The 23,132-nt window shown below is 66.3% G+C and overlaps 1 protein-coding gene across 2 annotated transcripts; it reads right to left on the bottom strand.

The window, feature by feature from the left end:
- Positions 1–485: 485 nt before the first annotated feature.
- On the bottom strand, positions 486–20,858 carry NINJ1 (ninjurin 1). 2 transcript variants are annotated; one of them, XM_047829823.1, is made up of 4 exons: positions 20,692–20,849; positions 2,704–2,929; positions 2,017–2,179; positions 486–991 (listed from the first exon to the last, which is right to left on the bottom strand). In XM_047829823.1, the coding sequence occupies exons 1-3, from the start codon at positions 20,764–20,766 to the stop codon at positions 2,025–2,027; spliced, it is 456 nt and encodes a 151-aa protein (XP_047685779.1). In that variant the 5' UTR covers positions 20,767–20,849; the 3' UTR covers positions 486–991; positions 2,017–2,024. The 2 variants fall into 2 exon arrangements, with proteins under 2 accessions (XP_047685779.1, XP_047685780.1); XM_047829824.1 differs by lacking the exon at positions 486–991 and having other exon boundaries at positions 2,046–2,179; positions 2,702–2,929; positions 20,692–20,858.
- Between the last annotated feature and the right edge of the window lie 2,274 nt (positions 20,859–23,132).

Below are 23,132 nucleotides of genomic sequence, written 5' to 3'. Positions count from 1 at the left end.
GAAATCCGAGAGCGCTGGAACTTTCCATGAGGCCAGGGGGTCAGGGGCCCAGTGCCCTGAGGGCATATGGTGACACCTGGCTGTCCCTCCGACCCAAGGTCATCCTGCACACTGTCCTTCCAACCTCTTCAGAGGGTCCAGGTCTTGGCTTCTGACCCCAAAGCCACCGAAGTGGACGAGGGACCAGTGTCCCTCCTGCGGCACTGACACAGCCCCCCAAGCCAGTGGTCCTACACATGCCCCCGCCCCCGCGGGCCTGAGGGAGCACCTGGAGGCCCGGGCCTGAGCAGGGGAGTGCGTATGCAGGGTCTGCTCTGCTGTGAAAAGTCTGTGGGATGCCTGGCAGCAGTGTAGACGAGAACACAGCGCACAGACCCGTGGGCGGTGTAGATGAGAACATAGCACACGGGCAGGTCTGCAGTGTAGACAAGAGCGCAGCGCACAGACACATCTGCAGTGTAGACTGCAGGGCCCAAGACAGGAGAGGAGGTGCATTAGCTTTATTGGTCACTGGTGCTTATAAAAGTGGGGGCTCTGCCCCATCACTGCTGGTGGAAGGCATGGGCAGGGCCCGTGGCCCAGGGCACTTGAGGTCCAGAGTCCCGGGTCAGGAAGCACAGACGCCACAGGTCATCGGCATGGGGGGCTCGAGGCCAGATGCTTGTTGCGCTGGCAGAGGGTGGGGGTCTCCTTGTCCCTCTGGAAACGTCCTGAGGCCAACACCGGCCGGGCCTCTCACCCCCATCCTTGGGCCGCTGTGTGTCCACGCCAGCCACGGCCCTTCCCCAGTTCGGCCTCCTGGGCCCGACTCCAGGGGCCCTGCGCTGGTCTGCAGGGGCCTAACCACTGGCGGCTCGTCCCAGGACACGGTCTAGTGGGCCCGCCCGGGCTCTTCCAGTTTCGGGAAGGGCCTCTCACAGGGACGTGGGCCTCAAGGGTGAAGCGGCTCCTGGGACCTGGGTGGCTGTGGCCAGGTGCGATCTGGGGGCATCTGCCGAGCAGGGAGAAGAGGGGTGTGAGGGCCACCCTGTCTGGAGGGGCCTCTAGCTCCATTCTTTTCAGCCCCTGTTGGCAGCGTGTCTGGCATCCAGCCCACGAGCTTTGGAGCCACTACAACTCCAGAGCCAGAAGGGCCCAATTCTGCCTTGGGCAAGCCTCAGTTTCCCCTCCTGGGTCACTGTCAGGGCTTAAAGGGGGGCCTCAGAGAGCAGACCCGTGTGACCCTCTCTGGGCTGATGCTCAGGGAGGGCCAGGACTGTGTTTAATTACAATTAATAAACGGCCTGGTCATCACGCCATGAGCAAGAGAGCAGGCTGGCATCCAGAGGATTCTGGGGGAGACGGACTTAACAAGGCAGGGCCAGCAGGCAGGCAGTGAGCTGGGACTCCCATGGCTGGCCAGTGGGAAATGGACGCTCCCAGCCAGGCCACGTGTGGGCCCTGCTCCCGGGTCCCACCTCCACCTCCGGCTGGCCCCCCTGGAAGTTTTCTTTCATGCACCCGACACATAGGCAGTGTTCAGGCAGCCTGCTCTCCACTCGGCCGCGGTGCTGGACTGGTGGCTGTCTGTCAGCAGTGCCCACCCCTTCTCTGGGGCGGGCCTGACGAGCAACCTCTGGGCCCGAGGCCACACGTACCTGTGGTGTGCGCCCCGGCCAGGGCCGCACGTGCAGCACACATGACACACGCTGGGCCTGCTGACCCGCATTCGCCCTTGAGGCAGCCCCCAGGCCCCGAAGAGTGCAGGGGCTTCTTTGCTGAGCATAGAACCAGGGTCCCCCGGCCATGGCAGCTCCTGCTCCTGGGTAGGCCAACCCTGGGTGGGTGCTCGCCTCCGAGCAAGGACAGGGGATGTGCCCAGGGACGGTGCACACGGCCGGAGGCGCCCCACAGGACCGACGCGGGTCACGAGGGTCTGCTCATGGATCAGCGGGTGCCCGGGTGGCCTCGAGGCAGAGACAGACCCGCCCGGGGCCGGCAGGTGGACGGCAGCAGGCGGGTCCCTCCCTGGCTCACCTGAACCCCTACTGCCGGGGTGCTGCGTCCATCACGGGCTTCTGGACGCCAAAGGCAGTGATGAAGATGTTGACCACGACAATGATGAAGACTAGGCCGGTGGCCAGGTTGTTGAGGAAGTCCAGCTTGGCATGCTTCGCGGGGTTGTTGAGGTCGTACCTGACTGTGGGCGGAAGGGAGCCGACGCTGCACCTGGGCCTGCCGCCACGCTCGGACTGCTTTCCGGGCCTGTGGCCTCAGCCCCGCAGCCCCTTCTCCAAGAACGGAAGCTCAGAGGTGTCCGTCTGGGAGCAGAAGAGACGGCCCGAGGCCCAGGTGTGGATTTGAGGGCACAACGCGCTGGCGCTGAACGCACCCAGGCAGGCGCCTTTCTGAGCGCTGCGGGCAGTGGCCTAGTGACTGTCACGTGGGCCCAAAGCCCTGCCCTTACTCCCACTTCATGGATGAGGCAACTGAGGCCCACGGGGGTCAGGTACCTGCCCGAGGTCACACAGCCAGCCGTGGAGGTGAGCCCTGACCCTCCCCCCCGGGGGAAGGACCACCAGCTAGTCCCCGTAGACCACATTCTCCCGCAGCCTCGCTCGGGTGGGTGGAGGGACAGAGACGGGGGGCCACCTCCTGACCGCATGGCTGAGTGGGGGCTGCCCCGGGGCCCTCCCCCGCCGGGGCCCCAGCCCAGGCTCACACCGAGGAAGATGAGCAGCACGCCCACGCCGATCTGCAGCACGAGGGAGATGGAGATGAGGACCACCAGGGGCACGAAGAAGGCGAAGCCGGGGCCCTGCTCGATGACGGCCTTCAGCTGGGACGCGTTGGCCATCAGCAGCGCGATGTCCAGCATGCTCTCCGCCGCACTCTTCTTGTTGGCGTAATGGTTCACGTTAATGGGCCGGTTCCTGCCCCAGCGGGATGGCTGTGGGGAGGGGTTGGTCAGCCTGTGCCACCCCCCCTCCCCCCGGCCTGTGCCCCTCCCCACCGCCTGTGCCCCACCCCCCCACTGGGCACGGGATGGGGCTCCGTGGGGCCTGCAGGCGAGGCCCAGGGCCCCAGAGGGAAGGGCTCCTTGACAGATCAGAGTCTGGACAGGGCTGTGTAGCCCCTGTAAGACACCCCCACCCCCCTTCCCGAATCAAGTCCTCTAGGAGACCAAGCTGCAGCCTCAGCACATGTGCTGGTCTGGCCCCGGGTGGAGCCTCTGGCCCCCTGCCTGGCACAACTCCACCAGGGCCCCTGCCTGCCCTCCTCGGGCCTGGCCGGGCCGGGGGCCAGGGCAGGAAGTGAAGTGTAGGCACCGGAACCCTGCTCGCTCCCCCAGCCACCTACCAAAGCGGGGTAGAGTCAAACTGAGCTGCTTCTTTAATTTTTATGTATTTACTTTTATTGTATTTTTTTTTAAGTTTATTTTGGGAGAGACAGAGCAGGAGGGGGGCGAACATGAGTGGGGGAGGGGCAGAAAGAGAGGGAGAGAGAGACTCCCAAGCAGGCTCTGTACTGTCAGCGAAGATTCCGACCTGCGGCTAGAATTGTGAACCGTGAGATCATGACCCGAGCTAAAAGCAAAGCGTCAGGTGCCCAACCAACCAACTGAGCCACCCAGGCACCCCGAATTTTTATTATCATTATTTTTAATTGTTTTAATGTTTGTTTTTGAGAGAGAAAGAGAAAGAGACAGAGCATGAGCAGGGGAGGGGCAGAGAGAGAGGGAGACTCAGAATCGGAAGCGGGCTCCAGGCTCCGAGCTGTCCGCACAGAGCCCGACGCGGGGCTCGAACCCATGAACAGTGAGATCACGACCTGAGCAGAAGTCAGATGTTTAACGGACTAAGCCACCCAGGCGCCTCCCTAATTTTTATTTTTAAAAACGATTTGAAACCACTTTACTGAGGTGTCATTCCCATACAAAAAGCTGTACACAATTAACGCAACTTGGAGCCTCAGGAGTTAAGGGCACACACGGGACACCCTGGCAGCCCCCAGAAGCCTCCTCTTGCCCTTTCATTCGTTACCACGATCTGTGATGAGGCTTGCTCTCCCAGTCCCTCAGGGGTGACGCCTTCTGTCCAGGAGGTGCCTCTGCCTGAGAACATCACTGGGCCTCCTGGAGCCCTCCATGCCCCACCCAGGGGTCACCACCTCCAGGAAGCCCCTCTCTCCTGGGCACAGCTGCCCCTGGCTGGCCCCCCAGGACGCACCCGCACCCCTCGGCCCTGAGCCACCGGGCCCTGCACCGCGCCTCCTGGGGCACAGGGGAGATCGCGTTTCGGAAGTCATGAAAGATGCAGGCTGGAGGCAGGCTGCAGGGGCGGGGCGAAAGCAGCATTCTCTGCCCCCTGTACCTTCTGCGGCTGGAAACTTCACCCTGGAAAATGCTGAACTACGGTGGGGGTGGGGCAGGGGCGGGGACGGGGCAGGGGTCGTTTGTGCCGTGTGTCTTACTTACTAAACTTAATCTCATCTAGAATAGTGTACCAGGAGGAAGGGAGAATGGGCGTGTGCAACAGCGGCAGTCAGGCAGCCCCGCCTTCATTCAGCCCCGGAGGCTAAGTAGCAGAGGCACTAGGTTTAAAATTCCAGATCAGAGCACTGGGCCCTCAACCCAGCCCCGCCTCGACCCTGCACTGCTGACTGCGGTGCTCCACACACAGCAGCCCCACCGGGGTCGCGGCTTGGCCTCTTCACGCGAGCCTCCGGCTGTGCCCACAGCTGTGGGGGGGCCAGCCCCAGGCCGCACACGCCCCAGCCCACCGCCTAAGGGCCTGTGTGCCCACAGCGGGTGGCTGGGCTGGCCACGCCTCATCACGTGTGCGCTGCTGCGAGGGGCAGGCGTCCCTCGCCTGTGGCGGGAATGTGCTCCTGTCACAAACCAGAAGTGCCAAAGCACCTTCCCTCAAGGCCACCACAGTGCTGTCCTGGTCTCCAGTCCTGGAGAAAAGAGCTGGGCGCAGACCTTTGGAGGGGCTCCCACCTGCTGGGGGCAGGGTGGCCAGGTACATATACGCCCAAGAGCACACACCCATAAGCACGTGTATGTGTACGCGTATATAAACACGTAAACACGCATGCACGTATAAACACGCACAAGCAGACACACGTGAGCAAATACGCACACATGCTCGGTGCACACGCATGTGGGCACACGCACATGTTAACCTATAAACAGGCACACGCACACATGCACAGCCAGGCTGACTGTGCTGGCCTCTGGGCTGGAGGAAGAATTCCCTTTTATTCTGAGCCTTCCACAACCGTTCGAGCCCTTTACAGCCACACGCACACTCAAATACAGAATGACACGTCAGTGCCCCCAGCATGGGGACCCTGTGTCCCCACTCTCCCCTGTCCCGGGTGCCCCCGCCCCGTCCTCACGCTCACTGTGGGTAAACTGAGGCTAGCACAGGAAGCACCTTATCCAAAGCAGAGACCAAGGGAGAGCTGCAGTTTGACCCGTGTTCCCCTCAGGCCTGCAGAGGGGGCTGGGGCTGGGGCTGGGATCAGGGCCGGCGAGGTGGAGCTGTGCACTCACTCGGCCACTGTTCCGCACCTCCCACCCCCACGGCTCCAGTGGTGTGACCTTAGGACAGCCAGCACCCACTGGGCCTCAGTCTCCGTGTGTGCGACCCCCTCTGGGGCTCAGTCTCCCATGTGTGCGACCCCTCTGGGCCTCAGTCTCCCATGTGTGTGACCCCCTCTGGGCCTCAGCCTCTGTGTGCGACCCCCTCTGGGCCTCAGCCTCTGTGTGTGCGACCCCCTCTGGGCCTCAGTCTCCCGTGTGTGCGACCCCCTCTGGGCCTCAGTCTCTGTGTGCGACCCCCTCTGGGCCTCAGCCTCTGTGTGTGCGACCCCCTCTGGGCCTCAGTCTCCCATGTGTGCGACCCCTCTGGGCCTCAGTCTCCCGTGTGTGCGACCCCCTCTGGGCCTCAGTCTCCCGTGTGTGCGACCCCCTCTGGGCCTCAGCCTCTGTGTGTGCGACCCCCTCTGGGCCTCAGTCTGTGTGTGCGACCCCCTCTGGGCCTCAGCCTCTGTGTGTGCGACCCCCTCTGGGCCTCAGTCTCCCGTGTGTGCAACCCCCTCTGGGCCTCAGTCTCCCGTGTGTGCGACCCCCTCTGGGCCTCAGTCTCCCGTGTGTGCGACCCCCTCTGGGCCTCAGTCTCCCGTGTGTGCGACCCCCTCTGGGCCTCAGTCTCCCGTGTGTGCGACCCCCTCTGGGCCTCAGTCTCCCGTGTGTGCGACCCCCTCTGGGCCTCAGTCTCCCGTGTGTGCGACCCCCTCTGGGCCTCAGTCTCCCGTGTGTGCGACCCCCTCTGGGCCTCAGTCTCCCGTGTGTGCGACCCCCTCTGGGCCTCAGTCTCCCGTGTGTGCGACCCCCTCTGGGCCTCAGTCTCTGGGTGTGCGACCCCCTCTGGGGCTCAGTCTCCCATGTGTGCGACCCCTCTGGGCCTCAGACTCTGTGTGTGCGGCCTCAGCCTCTGTGTGTGCGACCCCCTCTGGGCCTCAGACTCTGTGTGTGCAACCCCCTCTGGGCCTCAGTCTCCCGTGTGTGCGACCCCCTCTGGGCCTCAGTCTCCCGTGTGTGCGACCCCCTCTGGGCCTCAGTCTCCCGTGTGTGCGACCCCCTCTGGGCCTCAGTCTCTGTGTGTGCGACCCCCTCTGGGCCTCAGTCTCCCGTGTGTGCGACCCCCTCTGGGCCTCAGTCTCGCGTGTGTGCGACCCCCTCTGGGCCTCAGTCTCTGTGTGTGCGACCCCCTCTGGGCCTCAGTCTCCCGTGTGTGCGACCCCCTCTGGGCCTCAGTCTCCCGTGTGTGCGACCCCCTCTGGGCCTCAGTCTCCCGTGTGTGCGACCCCCTCTGGGCCTCAGTCTCCCGTGTGTGCGACCCCCTCTGGGCCTCAGTCTCCCGTGTGTGCGACCCCTCTGGGGCTCAGTCTCCCATGTGTGCGACCCCTCTGGGCCTCAGACTCTGTGTGTGCGACCCCCTCTGGGCCTCAGTCTCCCATGTGTGCGACCCCTCTGGGCCTCAGTCTCCCGTGTGTGCGACCCCCTCTGGGCCTCAGTCTCCCGTGTGTGCGACCCCCTCTGGGCCTCAGCCTCTGTGTGTGTGACCCCCTCTGGGCCTCAGTCTCCCGTGTGTGCAACCCCCTCTGGGCCTCAGTCTCCCGTGTGTGCGACCCCCTCTGGGCCTCAGTCTCCCGTGTGTGCGACCCCCTCTGGGCCTCAGTCTCCCGTGTGTGCGACCCCCTCTGGGCCTCAGTCTCCCGTGTGTGCGACCCCCTCTGGGCCTCAGTCTCTGTGTGTGCGACCCCCTCTGGGGCTCAGTCTCCCATGTGTGCGACCCCTCTGGGCCTCAGACTCTGTGTGTGCGGCCTCAACCTCTGTGTGTGCAACCCCCTCTGGGCCTCAGTCTCCCGTGTGTGCGACCCCCTCTGGGCCTCAGTCTCCCGTGTGTGCGACCCCCTCTGGGCCTCAGTCTCCCGTGTGTGCGACCCCCTCTGGGCCTCAGTCTCTGTGTGTGCGACCCCCTCTGGGGCTCAGTCTCCCATGTGTGCGACCCCTCTGGGCCTCAGACTCTGTGTGTGCGGCCTCAGCCTCTGTGTGTGCGACCCCCTCTGGGCCTCAGCCTCCCGTGTGTGCGACCCCCTCTGGGCCTCAGTCTCCCGTGTGTGCGACCCCCTCTGGGCCTCAGTCTCCCGTGTGTGCGACCCCCTCTGGGCCTCAGTCTCCCGTGTGTGCGACCCCCTCTGGGCCTCAGTCTCCCGTGTGTGCGACCCCCTCTGGGCCTCAGTCTCCCGTGTGTGCGACCCCCTCTGGGCCTCAGTCTCCCGTGTGTGCGACCCCCTCTGGGGCTCAGTCTCCCATGTGTGCGACCCCTCTGGGCCTCAGACTCTGTGTGTGCGACCCCCTCTGGGCCTCAGTCTCCCATGTGTGCGACCCCCTGGGCCTCAGTCTCCCGTGTGTGCGACCCCCTCTGGGCCTCAGTCTCCCGTGTGTGCGACCCCCTCTGGGCCTCAGCCTCTGTGTGTGTGACCCCCTCTGGGCCTCAGTCTCCCGTGTGTGCAACCCCCTCTGGGCCTCAGTCTCCCGTGTGTGCGACCCCCTCTGGGCCTCAGTCTCCCGTGTGTGCGACCCCCTCTGGGCCTCAGTCTCCCGTGTGTGCGACCCCCTCTGGGCCTCAGTCTCCCGTGTGTGCGACCCCCTCTGGGCCTCAGTCTCCCGTGTGTGCGACCCCCTCTGGGCCTCAGTCTCCCGTGTGTGCGACCCCCTCTGGGCCTCAGTCTCCCGTGTGTGCGACCCCCTCTGGGCCTCAGTCTCTGGGTGTGCGACCCCCTCTGGGGCTCAGTCTCCCATGTGTGCGACCCCTCTGGGCCTCAGACTCTGTGTGTGCGGCCTCAGCCTCTGTGTGTGCGACCCCCTCTGGGCCTCAGACTCTGTGTGTGCAACCCCCTCTGGGCCTCAGTCTCCCGTGTGTGCGACCCCCTCTGGGCCTCAGTCTCCCGTGTGTGCGACCCCCTCTGGGCCTCAGTCTCCCGTGTGTGCGACCCCCTCTGGGCCTCAGTCTCTGTGTGTGCGACCCCCTCTGGGCCTCAGTCTCCCGTGTGTGCGACCCCCTCTGGGCCTCAGTCTCCCGTGTGTGCGACCCCCTCTGGGCCTCAGTCTCCCGTGTGTGCGACCCCCTCTGGGCCTCAGTCTCCCGTGTGTGCGACCCCCTCTGGGCCTCAGTCTCCCGTGTGTGCGACCCCCTCTGGGGCTCAGTCTCCCATGTGTGCGACCCCTCTGGGCCTCAGACTCTGTGTGTGCGACCCCCTCTGGGCCTCAGTCTCCCATGTGTGCGACCCCTCTGGGCCTCAGTCTCCCGTGTGTGCGACCCCCTCTGGGCCTCAGTCTCCCGTGTGTGCGACCCCCTCTGGGCCTCAGCCTCTGTGTGTGTGACCCCCTCTGGGCCTCAGTCTCCCGTGTGTGCAACCCCCTCTGGGCCTCAGTCTCCCGTGTGTGCGACCCCCTCTGGGCCTCAGTCTCCCGTGTGTGCGACCCCCTCTGGGCCTCAGTCTCCCGTGTGTGCGACCCCCTCTGGGCCTCAGTCTCCCGTGTGTGCGACCCCCTCTGGGCCTCAGTCTCTGTGTGTGCGACCCCCTCTGGGGCTCAGTCTCCCATGTGTGCGACCCCTCTGGGCCTCAGACTCTGTGTGTGCGGCCTCAGCCTCTGTGTGTGCAACCCCCTCTGGGCCTCAGTCTCCCGTGTGTGCGACCCCCTCTGGGCCTCAGTCTCCCGTGTGTGCGACCCCCTCTGGGCCTCAGTCTCCCGTGTGTGCGACCCCCTCTGGGCCTCAGTCTCTGTGTGTGCGACCCCCTCTGGGGCTCAGTCTCCCATGTGTGCGACCCCTCTGGGCCTCAGACTCTGTGTGTGCGGCCTCAGCCTCTGTGTGTGCGACCCCCTCTGGGCCTCAGCCTCCCGTGTGTGCGACCCCCTCTGGGCCTCAGTCTCCCGTGTGTGCGACCCCCTCTGGGCCTCAGTCTCCCGTGTGTGCTACCCCCTCTGGGCCTCAGTCTCCCGTGTGTGCGACCCCCTCTGGGCCTCAGTCTCCCGTGTGTGCGACCCCCTCTGGGCCTCAGTCTCCCGTGTGTGCGACCCCCTCTGGGCCTCAGTCTCCCGTGTGTGCGACCCCCTCTGGGGCTCAGTCTCCCATGTGTGCGACCCCTCTGGGCCTCAGACTCTGTGTGTGCGACCCCCTCTGGGCCTCAGTCTCCCATGTGTGCGACCCCTCTGGGCCTCAGTCTCCCGTGTGTGCGACCCCCTCTGGGCCTCAGTCTCCCGTGTGTGCGACCCCCTCTGGGCCTCAGCCTCTGTGTGTGTGACCCCCTCTGGGCCTCAGTCTCCCGTGTGTGCAACCCCCTCTGGGCCTCAGTCTCCCGTGTGTGCGACCCCCTCTGGGCCTCAGTCTCCCGTGTGTGCGACCCCCTCTGGGCCTCAGTCTCCCGTGTGTGCGACCCCCTCTGGGCCTCAGTCTCCCGTGTGTGCGACCCCCTCTGGGCCTCAGTCTCCCGTGTGTGCGACCCCCTCTGGGCCTCAGTCTCCCGTGTGTGCGACCCCCTCTGGGCCTCAGTCTCCCGTGTGTGCGACCCCCTCTGGGCCTCAGTCTCCCGTGTGTGCGACCCCCTCTGGGCCTCAGTCTCCCGTGTGTGCGACCCCCTCTGGGCCTCAGTCTCCCGTGTGTGCGACCCCCTCTGGGCCTCAGTCTCCCGTGTGTGCGACCCCCTCTGGGCCTCAGTCTCCCGTGTGTGCGACCCCCTCTGGGCCTCAGTCTCCCGTGTGTGCGACCCCCTCTGGGCCTCAGTCTCCCGTGTGTGCGACCCCCTCTGGGCCTCAGTCTCTGGGTGTGCGACCCCCTCTGGGGCTCAGTCTCCCATGTGTGCGACCCCTCTGGGCCTCAGACTCTGTGTGTGCGGCCTCAGCCTCTGTGTGTGCGACCCCCTCTGGGCCTCAGACTCTGTGTGTGCAACCCCCTCTGGGCCTCAGTCTCCCGTGTGTGCGACCCCCTCTGGGCCTCAGTCTCCCGTGTGTGCGACCCCCTCTGGGCCTCAGTCTCCCGTGTGTGCGACCCCCTCTGGGCCTCAGTCTCCCGTGTGTGCGACCCCCTCTGGGCCTCAGTCTCCCGTGTGTGCGACCCCCTCTGGGCCTCAGTCTCCCGTGTGTGCGACCCCCTCTGGGCCTCAGTCTCCCGTGTGTGCGACCCCCTCTGGGCCTCAGTCTCCCGTGTGTGCGACCCCCTCTGGGCCTCAGTCTCCCGTGTGTGCGACCCCCTCTGGGCCTCAGTCTCCCGTGTGTGCGACCCCCTCTGGGCCTCAGTCTCCCGTGTGTGCGACCCCCTCTGGGCCTCAGTCTCCCGTGTGTGCGACCCCCTCTGGGCCTCAGTCTCCCGTGTGTGCGACCCCCTCTGGGCCTCAGTCTCCCGTGTGTGCGACCCCCTCTGGGCCTCAGTCTCTGGGTGTGCGACCCCCTCTGGGGCTCAGTCTCCCATGTGTGCGACCCCTCTGGGCCTCAGACTCTGTGTGTGCGGCCTCAGCCTCTGTGTGTGCGACCCCCTCTGGGCCTCAGACTCTGTGTGTGCAACCCCCTCTGGGCCTCAGTCTCCCGTGTGTGCGACCCCCTCTGGGCCTCAGTCTCCCGTGTGTGCGACCCCCTCTGGGCCTCAGTCTCCCGTGTGTGCGACCCCCTCTGGGCCTCAGTCTCTGTGTGTGCGACCCCCTCTGGGCCTCAGTCTCCCGTGTGTGCGACCCCCTCTGGGCCTCAGTCTCCCGTGTGTGCGACCCCCTCTGGGCCTCAGTCTCCCGTGTGTGCGACCCCCTCTGGGCCTCAGTCTCCCGTGTGTGCGACCCCCTCTGGGCCTCAGTCTCCCGTGTGTGCGACCCCCTCTGGGGCTCAGTCTCCCATGTGTGCGACCCCTCTGGGCCTCAGACTCTGTGTGTGCGACCCCCTCTGGGCCTCAGTCTCCCATGTGTGCGACCCCTCTGGGCCTCAGTCTCCCGTGTGTGCGACCCCCTCTGGGCCTCAGTCTCCCGTGTGTGCGACCCCCTCTGGGCCTCAGCCTCTGTGTGTGTGACCCCCTCTGGGCCTCAGTCTCCCGTGTGTGCAACCCCCTCTGGGCCTCAGTCTCCCGTGTGTGCGACCCCCTCTGGGCCTCAGTCTCCCGTGTGTGCGACCCCCTCTGGGCCTCAGTCTCCCGTGTGTGCGACCCCCTCTGGGCCTCAGTCTCCCGTGTGTGCGACCCCCTCTGGGCCTCAGTCTCTGTGTGTGCGACCCCCTCTGGGGCTCAGTCTCCCATGTGTGCGACCCCTCTGGGCCTCAGACTCTGTGTGTGCGGCCTCAGCCTCTGTGTGTGCAACCCCCTCTGGGCCTCAGTCTCCCGTGTGTGCGACCCCCTCTGGGCCTCAGTCTCCCGTGTGTGCGACCCCCTCTGGGCCTCAGTCTCCCGTGTGTGCGACCCCCTCTGGGCCTCAGTCTCTGTGTGTGCGACCCCCTCTGGGGCTCAGTCTCCCATGTGTGCGACCCCTCTGGGCCTCAGACTCTGTGTGTGCGGCCTCAGCCTCTGTGTGTGCGACCCCCTCTGGGCCTCAGCCTCCCGTGTGTGCGACCCCCTCTGGGCCTCAGTCTCCCGTGTGTGCGACCCCCTCTGGGCCTCAGTCTCCCGTGTGTGCGACCCCCTCTGGGCCTCAGTCTCCCGTGTGTGCGACCCCCTCTGGGCCTCAGTCTCCCGTGTGTGCGACCCCCTCTGGGCCTCAGTCTCCCGTGTGTGCGACCCCCTCTGGGCCTCAGTCTCCCGTGTGTGCGACCCCCTCTGGGGCTCAGTCTCCCATGTGTGCGACCCCTCTGGGCCTCAGACTCTGTGTGTGCGACCCCCTCTGGGCCTCAGTCTCCCATGTGTGCGACCCCTCTGGGCCTCAGTCTCCCGTGTGTGCGACCCCCTCTGGGCCTCAGTCTCCCGTGTGTGCGACCCCCTCTGGGCCTCAGCCTCTGTGTGTGTGACCCCCTCTGGGCCTCAGTCTCCCGTGTGTGCAACCCCCTCTGGGCCTCAGTCTCCCGTGTGTGCGACCCCCTCTGGGCCTCAGTCTCCCGTGTGTGCGACCCCCTCTGGGCCTCAGTCTCCCGTGTGTGCGACCCCCTCTGGGCCTCAGTCTCCCGTGTGTGCGACCCCCTCTGGGCCTCAGTCTCCCGTGTGTGCGACCCCCTCTGGGCCTCAGTCTCCCGTGTGTGCGACCCCCTCTGGGCCTCAGTCTCCCGTGTGTGCGACCCCCTCTGGGCCTCAGTCTCCCGTGTGTGCGACCCCCTCTGGGCCTCAGTCTCTGGGTGTGCGACCCCCTCTGGGGCTCAGTCTCCCATGTGTGCGACCCCTCTGGGCCTCAGACTCTGTGTGTGCGGCCTCAGCCTCTGTGTGTGCGACCCCCTCTGGGCCTCAGACTCTGTGTGTGCAACCCCCTCTGGGCCTCAGTCTCCCGTGTGTGCGACCCCCTCTGGGCCTCAGTCTCCCGTGTGTGCGACCCCCTCTGGGCCTCAGTCTCCCGTGTGTGCGACCCCCTCTGGGCCTCAGTCTCTGTGTGTGCGACCCCCTCTGGGCCTCAGTCTCCCGTGTGTGCGACCCCCTCTGGGCCTCAGTCTCCCGTGTGTGCGACCCCCTCTGGGCCTCAGTCTCCCGTGTGTGCGACCCCCTCTGGGCCTCAGTCTCCCGTGTGTGCGACCCCCTCTGGGCCTCAGTCTCCCGTGTGTGCGACCCCCTCTGGGGCTCAGTCTCCCATGTGTGCGACCCCTCTGGGCCTCAGACTCTGTGTGTGCGACCCCCTCTGGGCCTCAGTCTCCCATGTGTGCGACCCCTCTGGGCCTCAGTCTCCCGTGTGTGCGACCCCCTCTGGGCCTCAGTCTCCCGTGTGTGCGACCCCCTCTGGGCCTCAGCCTCTGTGTGTGTGACCCCCTCTGGGCCTCAGTCTCCCGTGTGTGCAACCCCCTCTGGGCCTCAGTCTCCCGTGTGTGCGACCCCCTCTGGGCCTCAGTCTCCCGTGTGTGCGACCCCCTCTGGGCCTCAGTCTCCCGTGTGTGCGACCCCCTCTGGGCCTCAGTCTCCCGTGTGTGCGACCCCCTCTGGGCCTCAGTCTCTGTGTGTGCGACCCCCTCTGGGGCTCAGTCTCCCATGTGTGCGACCCCTCTGGGCCTCAGACTCTGTGTGTGCGGCCTCAGCCTCTGTGTGTGCAACCCCCTCTGGGCTTCAGTCTCCCGTGTGTGCGACCCCCTCTGGGCCTCAGTCTCCCGTGTGTGCGACCCCCTCTGGGCCTCAGTCTCCCGTGTGTGCGACCCCCTCTGGGCCTCAGTCTCTGTGTGTGCGACCCCCTCTGGGGCTCAGTCTCCCATGTGTGCGACCCCTCTGGGCCTCAGACTCTGTGTGTGCGGCCTCAGCCTCTGTGTGTGCGACCCCCTCTGGGCCTCAGCCTCCCGTGTGTGCGACCCCCTCTGGGCCTCAGTCTCCCGTGTGTGCGACCCCCTCTGGGCCTCAGTCTCCCGTGTGTGCGACCCCCTCTGGGCCTCAGTCTCCCGTGTGTGCGACCCCCTCTGGGCCTCAGTCTCCCGTGTGTGCGACCCCCTCTGGGCCTCAGTCTCCCGTGTGTGCGACCCCCTCTGGGCCTCAGTCTCCCGTGTGTGCGACCCCCTCTGGGGCTCAGTCTCCCATGTGTGCGACCCCTCTGGGCCTCAGACTCTGTGTGTGCGACCCCCTCTGGGCCTCAGTCTCCCATGTGTGCGACCCCTCTGGGCCTCAGTCTCCCGTGTGTGCGACCCCCTCTGGGCCTCAGTCTCCCGTGTGTGCGACCCCCTCTGGGCCTCAGCCTCTGTGTGTGTGACCCCCTCTGGGCCTCAGTCTCCCGTGTGTGCAACCCCCTCTGGGCCTCAGTCTCCCGTGTGTGCGACCCCCTCTGGGCCTCAGTCTCCCGTGTGTGCGACCCCCTCTGGGCCTCAGTCTCCCGTGTGTGCGACCCCCTCTGGGCCTCAGTCTCCCGTGTGTGCGACCCCCTCTGGGCCTCAGTCTCCCGTGTGTGCGACCCCCTCTGGGCCTCAGTCTCCCGTGTGTGCGACCCCCTCTGGGCCTCAGTCTCCCGTGTGTGCGACCCCCTCTGGGCCTCAGTCTCTGGGTGTGCGACCCCCTCTGGGGCTCAGTCTCCCATGTGTGCGACCCCTCTGGGCCTCAGACTCTGTGTGTGCGGCCTCAGCCTCTGTGTGTGCGACCCCCTCTGGGCCTCAGACTCTGTGTGTGCAACCCCCTCTGGGCCTCAGTCTCCCGTGTGTGCGACCCCCTCTGGGCCTCAGTCTCCCGTGTGTGCGACCCCCTCTGGGCCTCAGTCTCCCGTGTGTGCGACCCCCTCTGGGCCTCAGTCTCTGTGTGTGCGACCCCCTCTGGGCCTCAGTCTCCCGTGTGTGCGACCCCCTCTGGGCCTCAGTCTCCCGTGTGTGCGACCCCCTCTGGGCCTCAGTCTCCCGTGTGTGCGACCCCCTCTGGGCCTCAGTCTCCCGTGTGTGCGACCCCCTCTGGGCCTCAGTCTCCCGTGTGTGCGACCCCCTCTGGGGCTCAGTCTCCCATGTGTGCGACCCCTCTGGGCCTCAGACTCTGTGTGTGCGACCCCCTCTGGGCCTCAGTCTCCCATGTGTGCGACCCCTCTGGGCCTCAGTCTCCCGTGTGTGCGACCCCCTCTGGGCCTCAGTCTCCCGTGTGTGCGACCCCCTCTGGGCCTCAGCCTCTGTGTGTGTGACCCCCTCTGGGCCTCAGTCTCCCGTGTGTGCAACCCCCTCTGGGCCTCAGTCTCCCGTGTGTGCGACCCCCTCTGGGCCTCAGTCTCCCGTGTGTGCGACCCCCTCTGGGCCTCAGTCTCCCGTGTGTGCGACCCCCTCTGGGCCTCAGTCTCCCGTGTGTGCGACCCCCTCTGGGCCTCAGTCTCTGTGTGTGCGACCCCCTCTGGGGCTCAGTCTCCCATGTGTGCGACCCCTCTGGGCCTCAGACTCTGTGTGTGCGGCCTCAGCCTCTGTGTGTGCAACCCCCTCTGGGCCTCAGTCTCCCGTGTGTGCGACCCCCTCTGGGCCTCAGTCTCCCGTGTGTGCGACCCCCTCTGGGCCTCAGTCTCCCGTGTGTGCGACCCCCTCTGGGCCTCAGTCTCTGTGTGTGCGACCCCCTCTGGGGCTCAGTCTCCCATGTGTGCGACCCCTCTGGGCCTCAGACTCTGTGTGTGCGGCCTCAGCCTCTGTGTGTGCGACCCCCTCTGGGCCTCAGCCTCCCGTGTGTGCGACCCCCTCTGGGCCTCAGTCTCCCGTGTGTGCGACCCCCTCTGGGCCTCAGTCTCCCGTGTGTGCGACCCCCTCTGGGCCTCAGTCTCCCGTGTGTGCGACCCCCTCTGGGCCTCAGTCTCCCGTGTGTGCGACCCCCTCTGGGCCTCAGTCTCCCGTGTGTGCGACCCCCTCTGGGCCTCAGTCTCCCGTGTGTGCGACCCCCTCTGGGGCTCAGTCTCCCATGTGTGCGACCCCTCTGGGCCTCAGACTCTGTGTGTGCGACCCCCTCTGGGCCTCAGTCTCCCATGTGTGCGACCCCTCTGGGCCTCAGTCTCCCGTGTGTGCGACCCCCTCTGGGCCTCAGTCTCCCGTGTGTGCGACCCCCTCTGGGCCTCAGCCTCTGTGTGTGTGACCCCCTCTGGGCCTCAGTCTCCCGTGTGTGCAACCCCCTCTGGGCCTCAGTCTCCCGTGTGTGCGACCCCCTCTGGGCCTCAGTCTCCCGTGTGTGCGACCCCCTCTGGGCCTCAGTCTCCCGTGTGTGCGACCCCCTCTGGGCCTCAGTCTCCCGTGTGTGCGACCCCCTCTGGGCCTCAGTCTCCGTGTGTCTGACAGGGCCAGGAGCAGGCATCCTGAGGTTCTGGTGGATCTGGCCACTGCCTCAGAGCCCCAAGTGGCAAGCACGCCCCTCCTGGTGCAGGGCACTTCCTGCCCACGCAGCCATCTGCTTCCTGTTCAACCCGTGCAGGGATAAGGGGTGCCAGCCAGGAGGCCAGTCAAGCCCCGCTCACCACAGCCTGGCTGTGTGGCCTCGACAACGTGCTCCCTGTAGCTGGCCTCAGTCTCCCCATCTGTGTGCCCCGGGCTGCACTCTGGGAAGCTCCCCTCTAGTGGACAGGGAGCATCAACCCTCCAACCTGGCCTGTCTGCCCCAGAGAGCCCGCTGTCCCGGGCACAGTCTAGCGGGGCAGGGTGGGAAGGCCGTCGGAGCCCTCGGTCTGAACTGCCAGCCTGGCTGCCGGGAGCCACGCTGGGAACCTCCCACACAGACCTCTGGCCATGACCTGAGTAGCGCAGGGAACAAACACCCTGGTTAATGTGTCCCCAGGGCCAGGAGGACTCCCCTAAACCTCAACGGTGGTATCGGGAGCCGGGCGAAGCGGCAGGTGAGCTCTGGAGTTCTCCCCCTAAAATCCAGGAAGGAGCCTTGTGGGTTGGGAGCCAGAGCCCAGGAGGGAGGCCCGCCTTCTGTAGACAGAGGGCCTGGGGGCGTTCGCAGCTAGCCCAGGGCCACAGTGCTGTCCTCAGCCCGGACAGGGAGGGAACTGGGACGGATGTGAGCCCAGATCTGCAGCGCCCAAGTGCCTGCTTCGGCCGTAGCTTCACGGAAACACTCCAGTCCAGCCCAGGCTCGGGTAGAGGAGACGGCGTGCCCACCCCAGCCTCCAGCTCCCCGGGGAGTTGAGGCCAGGCCTGGGAGGAGCCAGGGGTCTGGGTTGCTGACCGCCCCCCATCCTGCCCGCCCTGACTGCTGCGTGGAAGTGTGGAACGGGAGCCCCTGCCCAGAACCCACCTTCATGTTTTTGGAAGAGACCAAGGCCCCCACCAAATCCATGGCGTCCATCGGCTGCCCTGTGAGGAGCTAGGGTAGGACTCCCGCTGGCACCTCTCCCCAAGACCCCTGAATCCCACACCAGGGTTCTGTGCCTCAGTTTCCTCATCTCCAAAATGGGCGATCAGACTGAATGAGGGGTGCAGAGGCCCTTTGGTCTGTTCGAGCCCAGCCAGCCAGGGCAGCCGGCCTGCTAAATGAGCTGCACGGATTTGGAACAATAGATCCGAACAACAAGAGAAAGGACAAGCCCAGGAAATGGCCGTGTGCCCTGAGCAGGACCCAGGGCCTGGGCCACCACAGCTCCTCTGCTTGGGCACAGTAGGTGCCGGTGGGAACGGGGCTCTGGAGTCCTTCCCTCTGGGGAGGGACCTGAGAACCGAGGTGGGTCTGGCAAGACCTGGAGTATCCCTCATCTGACCCACCCATCTGGCCATGTGCCATCGCTCATGCCTGGCACGGAGGCCACAAGGCCAGCACTGAGAGGTGTCTCGCTCCATGTCAGTGTCCCTGTCAGTGTCCCCACAGGAAGTCTCGGTGCGGGGCAGAGGGAGGGGGTTTCCCACAGCAGCTGGGCCATGGGCTGGGCAGACCTGCTTCCTGTGGGCTCAGCACTGGCCGGCAGTGACCCCGAGGCCTTTTAGAACTTGGCCAAGACCCTGCCAGCCTCAGGATCTTTCCGGGAAAGCAGAAGTGAGGGAGAGAGCCCAGATGCAGCCCCCGGAGCCACGCCCCACCCCCCTGCTCCCCCCCTGCTGTGTCCTCCGCTGGCTGTGGCCCCAGTGGCCACCACAAGGTCCAATGCAGCTGCCCCCAAGCCGAGAGACACCCCGGGCAGGACACAGCCGAGGGTCATTTTCACACAACATTCAGGTTTGCTACTCGTCCTGCCACCAGCCGCAGGTGAGAGAGACACCAACTCTCTCCTGCAGGGGCCCCGGGCAGCCTGGCCTCCGTGAGGGCCGTGGGGGCACAGGCACGGGGTGAGGAGCACCTGCGGGGTCCATCTGCTCAGCGGTTGCACGGAGGGCTCTTCCCTGAGCCCGGCCACCCTGGGAAGCGAGTGACCCCCCCCCCCCCACTTCCCACTAGAGGACACTCCAGCCCTCAGTGGGTGTCCTGAGGCTGACAGGGGCTTTCGGCCTGGGCCCCCCAGTCAGCACCCCCCGCCGCCAGGGCTGTGCTGGGGACATAGGACCAACCTAGCCCACCCACTCTGCCGTCCAGGGCTCCTGTTCCACTCGGCACATCCAAAGACCCCAGGGGTCGCCCCTCTCGCCAGTGAGACTTCCTCACACGGGTGCCGGAGGCTCAGATTTGAGCAGGTGCTGTGAAGAAAAGGCTGTGCCTGTCCACAGGGTTCCTGCCACGGGGAAAGGAGCCACCCTGGAGTCATCACCAGCAGCGGGCAGGAACGTGGACACTGTGCCCAGCACACGCACGAGCCCATGTGGTCCTCACCACGATCTCTGACGAAAGACATTGCTACCATCCCACATCACAGAGGAGAAACTGAGACAGAGTAACGTCCCGCAGACACAACAAGGCAGGTCCTGAAGGTGGGAGGGCGAGGCAGAGGCTGGGGAGTGGTGCTACGTGGGTCTGGGCCGCAGGCACGGTGAGATCCTTCCAGGAGACACCCACACCCACACCGGCTCTCGGGGGCCATGGAAGGGCCTGACCTCCTGTCACACATGTCCTCCCCAGACTTGCTCGGGCCTTTCCCTTGCTGTTCTCTCTGCTTGGGATGTCCTTGCCCACATGGCAGACGGCCAAGCCGCACCACAGTCGGGTCCTGCAGCACGCAGCGCCAGCAGCCCCCTGTGCAGGAGCCCTCCTGACCCCCCTGCCCCCCACCCACACAGCAGGGCTCCAGGCTCTGGCCTTGGTCTCTCCGCCTGGGCTGGTCTCAGCACTGACCTAGCGGCTCAGTGATGATGGGGGAGGCATCTCCCACCTGACCTCCCTGGGCCTGGGGTTCACAGGATCCTGCCTGCCAAAGCTGAGGGGAGTAGAGAGAGGCTGGACTGGAAGGCGCAGCCACAGGTTGGGAGGTGAGCAGGATCCCTCCTTTCCAACTGGGGTGTGTGTGGGGGGGGTCGGATTATTTCTCCCTTTCCAGACCGTGCACGGGAGGCCCTGAGAGGTGAGGCAGCCTCCCCGAGTATGCACACCCACAGCTCTGAAGGGCTTACATGCCAGGGCAGGTCACTCAAGGACCTTCTCGGTCCTCAGTTTCCTCACCACCAACCCAGGGACAAACATCCTGTGCCACCCTAGGGCAGTCAGGCTTTCCTGAAGGGTCAGCACAGAGGCTGGGCCCCAGAAAGCCTCTGTCAAGAACAGACAAGGATGGAGAGAATGGAGAGGATTAGTGGGGTCAACAGCACACAGGGGGCCTGCCCTGCCATCGGGGTCTCACTCACCCCAATGTCCTCCCCCACCCCCAACCTGGCCTATTCCCCACAGCTGAGCCGCGCTGCCCCAGCCCGGTTCACATGGCTGGGAGACGGCCATCCCTGCCCCCATCGCCAGGGGGTCAGAAAGTGAAAGAATGTTCAAAGTCAACAAGTCACCAGAGAGCCATGCCCAGGACTGCATCACAAACAGAGGTGCTGGAGAAGTTCTGGGCCCAGGGAACAGGGCACGGATAGCCCCCCCCCCCGCCCCCCACAGGACCCAGGGGCAGCGGGGGAGCCACCACTTGTAAAGTGGAAGTCGGGACCACTGCCAGCGCCTGTCCCATGCCCACGGCCGTCCGAGGCCAGGAGTGCATGTTTTGCAGAGGCCGCGGTGGAGACAGGAGCGGAGCCACAGCGGTCTCAAGTTCCCCATCGGGGCACGCACTGGATAGTGCGGTGGCGGCGAACACAGCGGGTGACGTAACCGTCTGCCCGCTGCTGGCCCCGGGCCCGGAGGCTGGGATCCTGCGCGTCCGGGCGCGCACGAGCGGGAGGGGATGCGGGGGCCGAAGTTAGAGGCCGGCACGGGAGGCGGGGGAAGGTGGCGCCCAGGCCACCCCGCCGCGCGGCTCGGCGTACGCACCTGCCGGCCCGCCCGGCGACCCCGCCGGCGTGGCCCTAGCTCCCGGACCGCACGTCGGACCCGACGGCGGGGGGGGCGCACGCGGAGCAGAGACCCCGGCACCCCGCAGTGCGGAAGCGGGCGCGCAGACGGCCGGCGACCCCCGGTGCCCGGGGAGCAGCGGGCGCGGGGCCCAGAGAGGGCGGGCGCCGGCCAAGATCGCACAGCGGCGAGGGCGGGGCGGGGCGGGGCTTACCGGGGCGTCCGGGGAGCCGGGCGAGCCCGGGCGCAGGTCGCCGTTGAGCTCGAACTCCTCGGTGCCCGATTCCATGGTGCGGCAGCCAGAGGCGCCTCGCTCGGGGCCTGAGCGCGGCCCGCGCCTGGGCCCCGGGGACCCCACTGCGCTCCCGCCCTCGGCCCGCCCCCGGCCCGCCCCCGGCCCGCCCCCGGCCCGCCCCGGACTCCGCCCCCAGACTCCGCCTCAGGACTCCGCCCCTCCGCCCAGCCGGGGCGGGCCCGCGGGACCCTGAGGACCCTCCCTCTCGCCGCGCGGGCGGGGGCGGGCCACGTCCGGCTCTGCCCACGTCTTGGACACTTTTAATCCACGAAATGAAGCCAAGAACCATCCTTCCCCGGGCCACTTCGCAAACTGCTGGGCGCGCCAGGAAGGCGAGCGCGCCGCTGCCAGGGAGTGGAGGTTCTCGGGCGCCCCACGCCCCCGGGGCCGACCCGCACGCTCAGGAGGTGGGGGGCAGTGGGGGCAGTAGAGAGCCGCTTGGTGCAGCCCCCGCCCTGTTGGCGCAGCCTCCGTGTTCCCAGGCGGGAGACAGGTCCTCCGGTCTGGGGTGGCGCCCCGTGCCAGGGCGGGCCGCTGCGGGCGGCCAGAGCGCGTTGGCTCCCCCAGGCCTTGGCTCAGTCGGCCGCTGTTTCCCAGGGCGCCTGGCAAGACGCGGGCCGCTCCCAGGCGTCGGAAGCCAGGCAGGTGCGCAGGGGCCCGGAGGAGCCGGGCGTTACCTCCCCGGGCCACGGTGTCCTCGAGTCCTGACCCTGAGCCTGCTGCCAGGCCCAGCCGCTTTTACCACTCCCACTTCTCCCGCGGTGTCTGCGGATGTCTCCGCCAAAGCACCCTAGTGTCCGTGAGCAGGGCCACTGGCCCCCTTGACCCTCCCCGCGCCCCTGGCTGGGGTCCCTCCAGGCTGCCGGACTCTATAACCCTGAACCACCATAGCTGTGTGGGCTGGGGCAGGTGACTGGACCTCTCTGTTTCGGCTTCCCCATCCGTGGTCTGGGAATGGTCTTCTTAGGCCCTGTGGGCTGATTATCCGCCCCCCCCCCCCCCCCCCAGAAGGTAAGTAGCAGTGCCCCAGGTCAGGAAGCAGCGAGTTAAGTGGGTGAATTAGCTGGAGTTGGAGGCTTGTTCATTCATCAGGTCATCATGGAACGCCTACTGTATGCCCGGTCCTGTTCTAGACACAGAGCTGCGACAAGGTGGGGGGGGGGGGGGGGCAAGGTTTGTGGGACAGGCAGGAACCAGCCCCCAGCAGCCCTGCGTGGGGCCAGTACGTGGCTTTTCTTACAGCCTCGGGAGGTAGGCTCTCCCCCGCTTGCCTGATCGGGAAAACTGAGGAAGGGGGAGGGGGGAAGGCCGAGGAGGAGGAGCTCAGAACTTCTGCGGCCTTTGCAGGCCGTCTAAGCGGTAGACTGGATGCCCCCCCAGCAGGTCTGCGTGGCCAGCAGGAGGGCACCGTGGGTGTGGGAATCCAGTTCCTGGTTTGACCAGGATCCTCACCACACTCCAGGCTGAGACCTCCCCTCCCCCGCCCCACGCCTCATCCCTGCTGGCAGAGGAGTTTTATAAGTGAAACCAAAGGCATGGAAAATGCAAGTCACCCAGGGGATTTATCAGAAAAAGGGATCTTCCACTAAACCCTGGTCTGGGCCTCCTGTTGACCTTTCTCTCCTCCCCTGTGTGGGGGAGTAGCAGGGCCGGCAGGGGGTAGCACCTCCCAGGTGGGGGGGCAGCCATCCCAGGGGGTGTTGGTCCTGCCCACTTACCCCATACCCAGGTCTGTGAAGGAGCTGCCATTGGCCCAGTTCAAGGCTGAGGGAACTGAAGCCAGGACAGGTGGTCCGTGCCTCAGTCCTGCTTTGAGCCGCCCTGAGCGGGGACTCTGCAGTGCCCCCTGGGGTCTGGGCAGGCCTGGGCACGGGGCCCCGTACAGCAACACACAGTTGTTCTCACAGAGCCCACACCTGACTGTTGACAAGTGGCCGGAAATGCAGAATTTTAAATGTTAGCACCTTTCACACAGAATGGCATAAACTCCCACCCCAGGGGCCACGCGGGCCAGGAGGGAGGGTCCTGAGAGTGCCGGGGAGGCTGGGAGGTGGGGAGAAGAGCCTCGGCCCCTTCCGCAGGTGAGAGGGTCTTGTCTTGGTGGGCTGTGTGGGGGCTGCGGGCGGGAAGGCTCCGGGGGCCCTGGGTCCCCCATCCTGAGCTTGTCTCTCCTGTGGGCCCCATGGCCGCTCAGAGCTGAGGTTCACCATTCCCTTGGTCCAGAAGGAGGATGTCAGGAAAGGTCCCGGTGTAACGATTCAGCACTTCACCTTCCGGGGGTCAAGGTCACAGCCCTCCCAGCAGGGTCTCGCCCTCCAGGCCCAACCCCCACCCCATTGTGTGTCCTCGAGAGGGACTTC

The sequence above is a fragment of the Prionailurus viverrinus genome, chromosome D4 (assembly GCF_022837055.1).
Source record: "Prionailurus viverrinus isolate Anna chromosome D4, UM_Priviv_1.0, whole genome shotgun sequence".
Classification (NCBI taxonomy): domain Eukaryota; kingdom Metazoa; phylum Chordata; class Mammalia; order Carnivora; family Felidae; genus Prionailurus; species Prionailurus viverrinus.
This window is presented reverse-complemented; position numbering and strand designations above follow the sequence as displayed.

What these genes read in the sequence shown, in the direction of transcription:
- NINJ1 (XM_047829823.1), bottom strand. Translation starts at nt 20,766, where the DNA reads ATGGAATCGGGCACCGAGGAGTTCGAGCTCAACGGCGACCTGCGCCCG. An exon ending in CCGGCTCCCCGGACGCCCCG is followed by an intron (nt 2,930 to 20,691) that starts GTAAGCCCCGCC and finishes CCCTCCCCACAG; the next exon opens with CCATCCCGCTGGGGCAGGAA. An exon ending in CGTGCTGCTCATCTTCCTCG is followed by an intron (nt 2,180 to 2,703) that starts GTGTGAGCCTGG and finishes TTCCGCCCACAG; the next exon opens with TCAGGTACGACCTCAACAAC.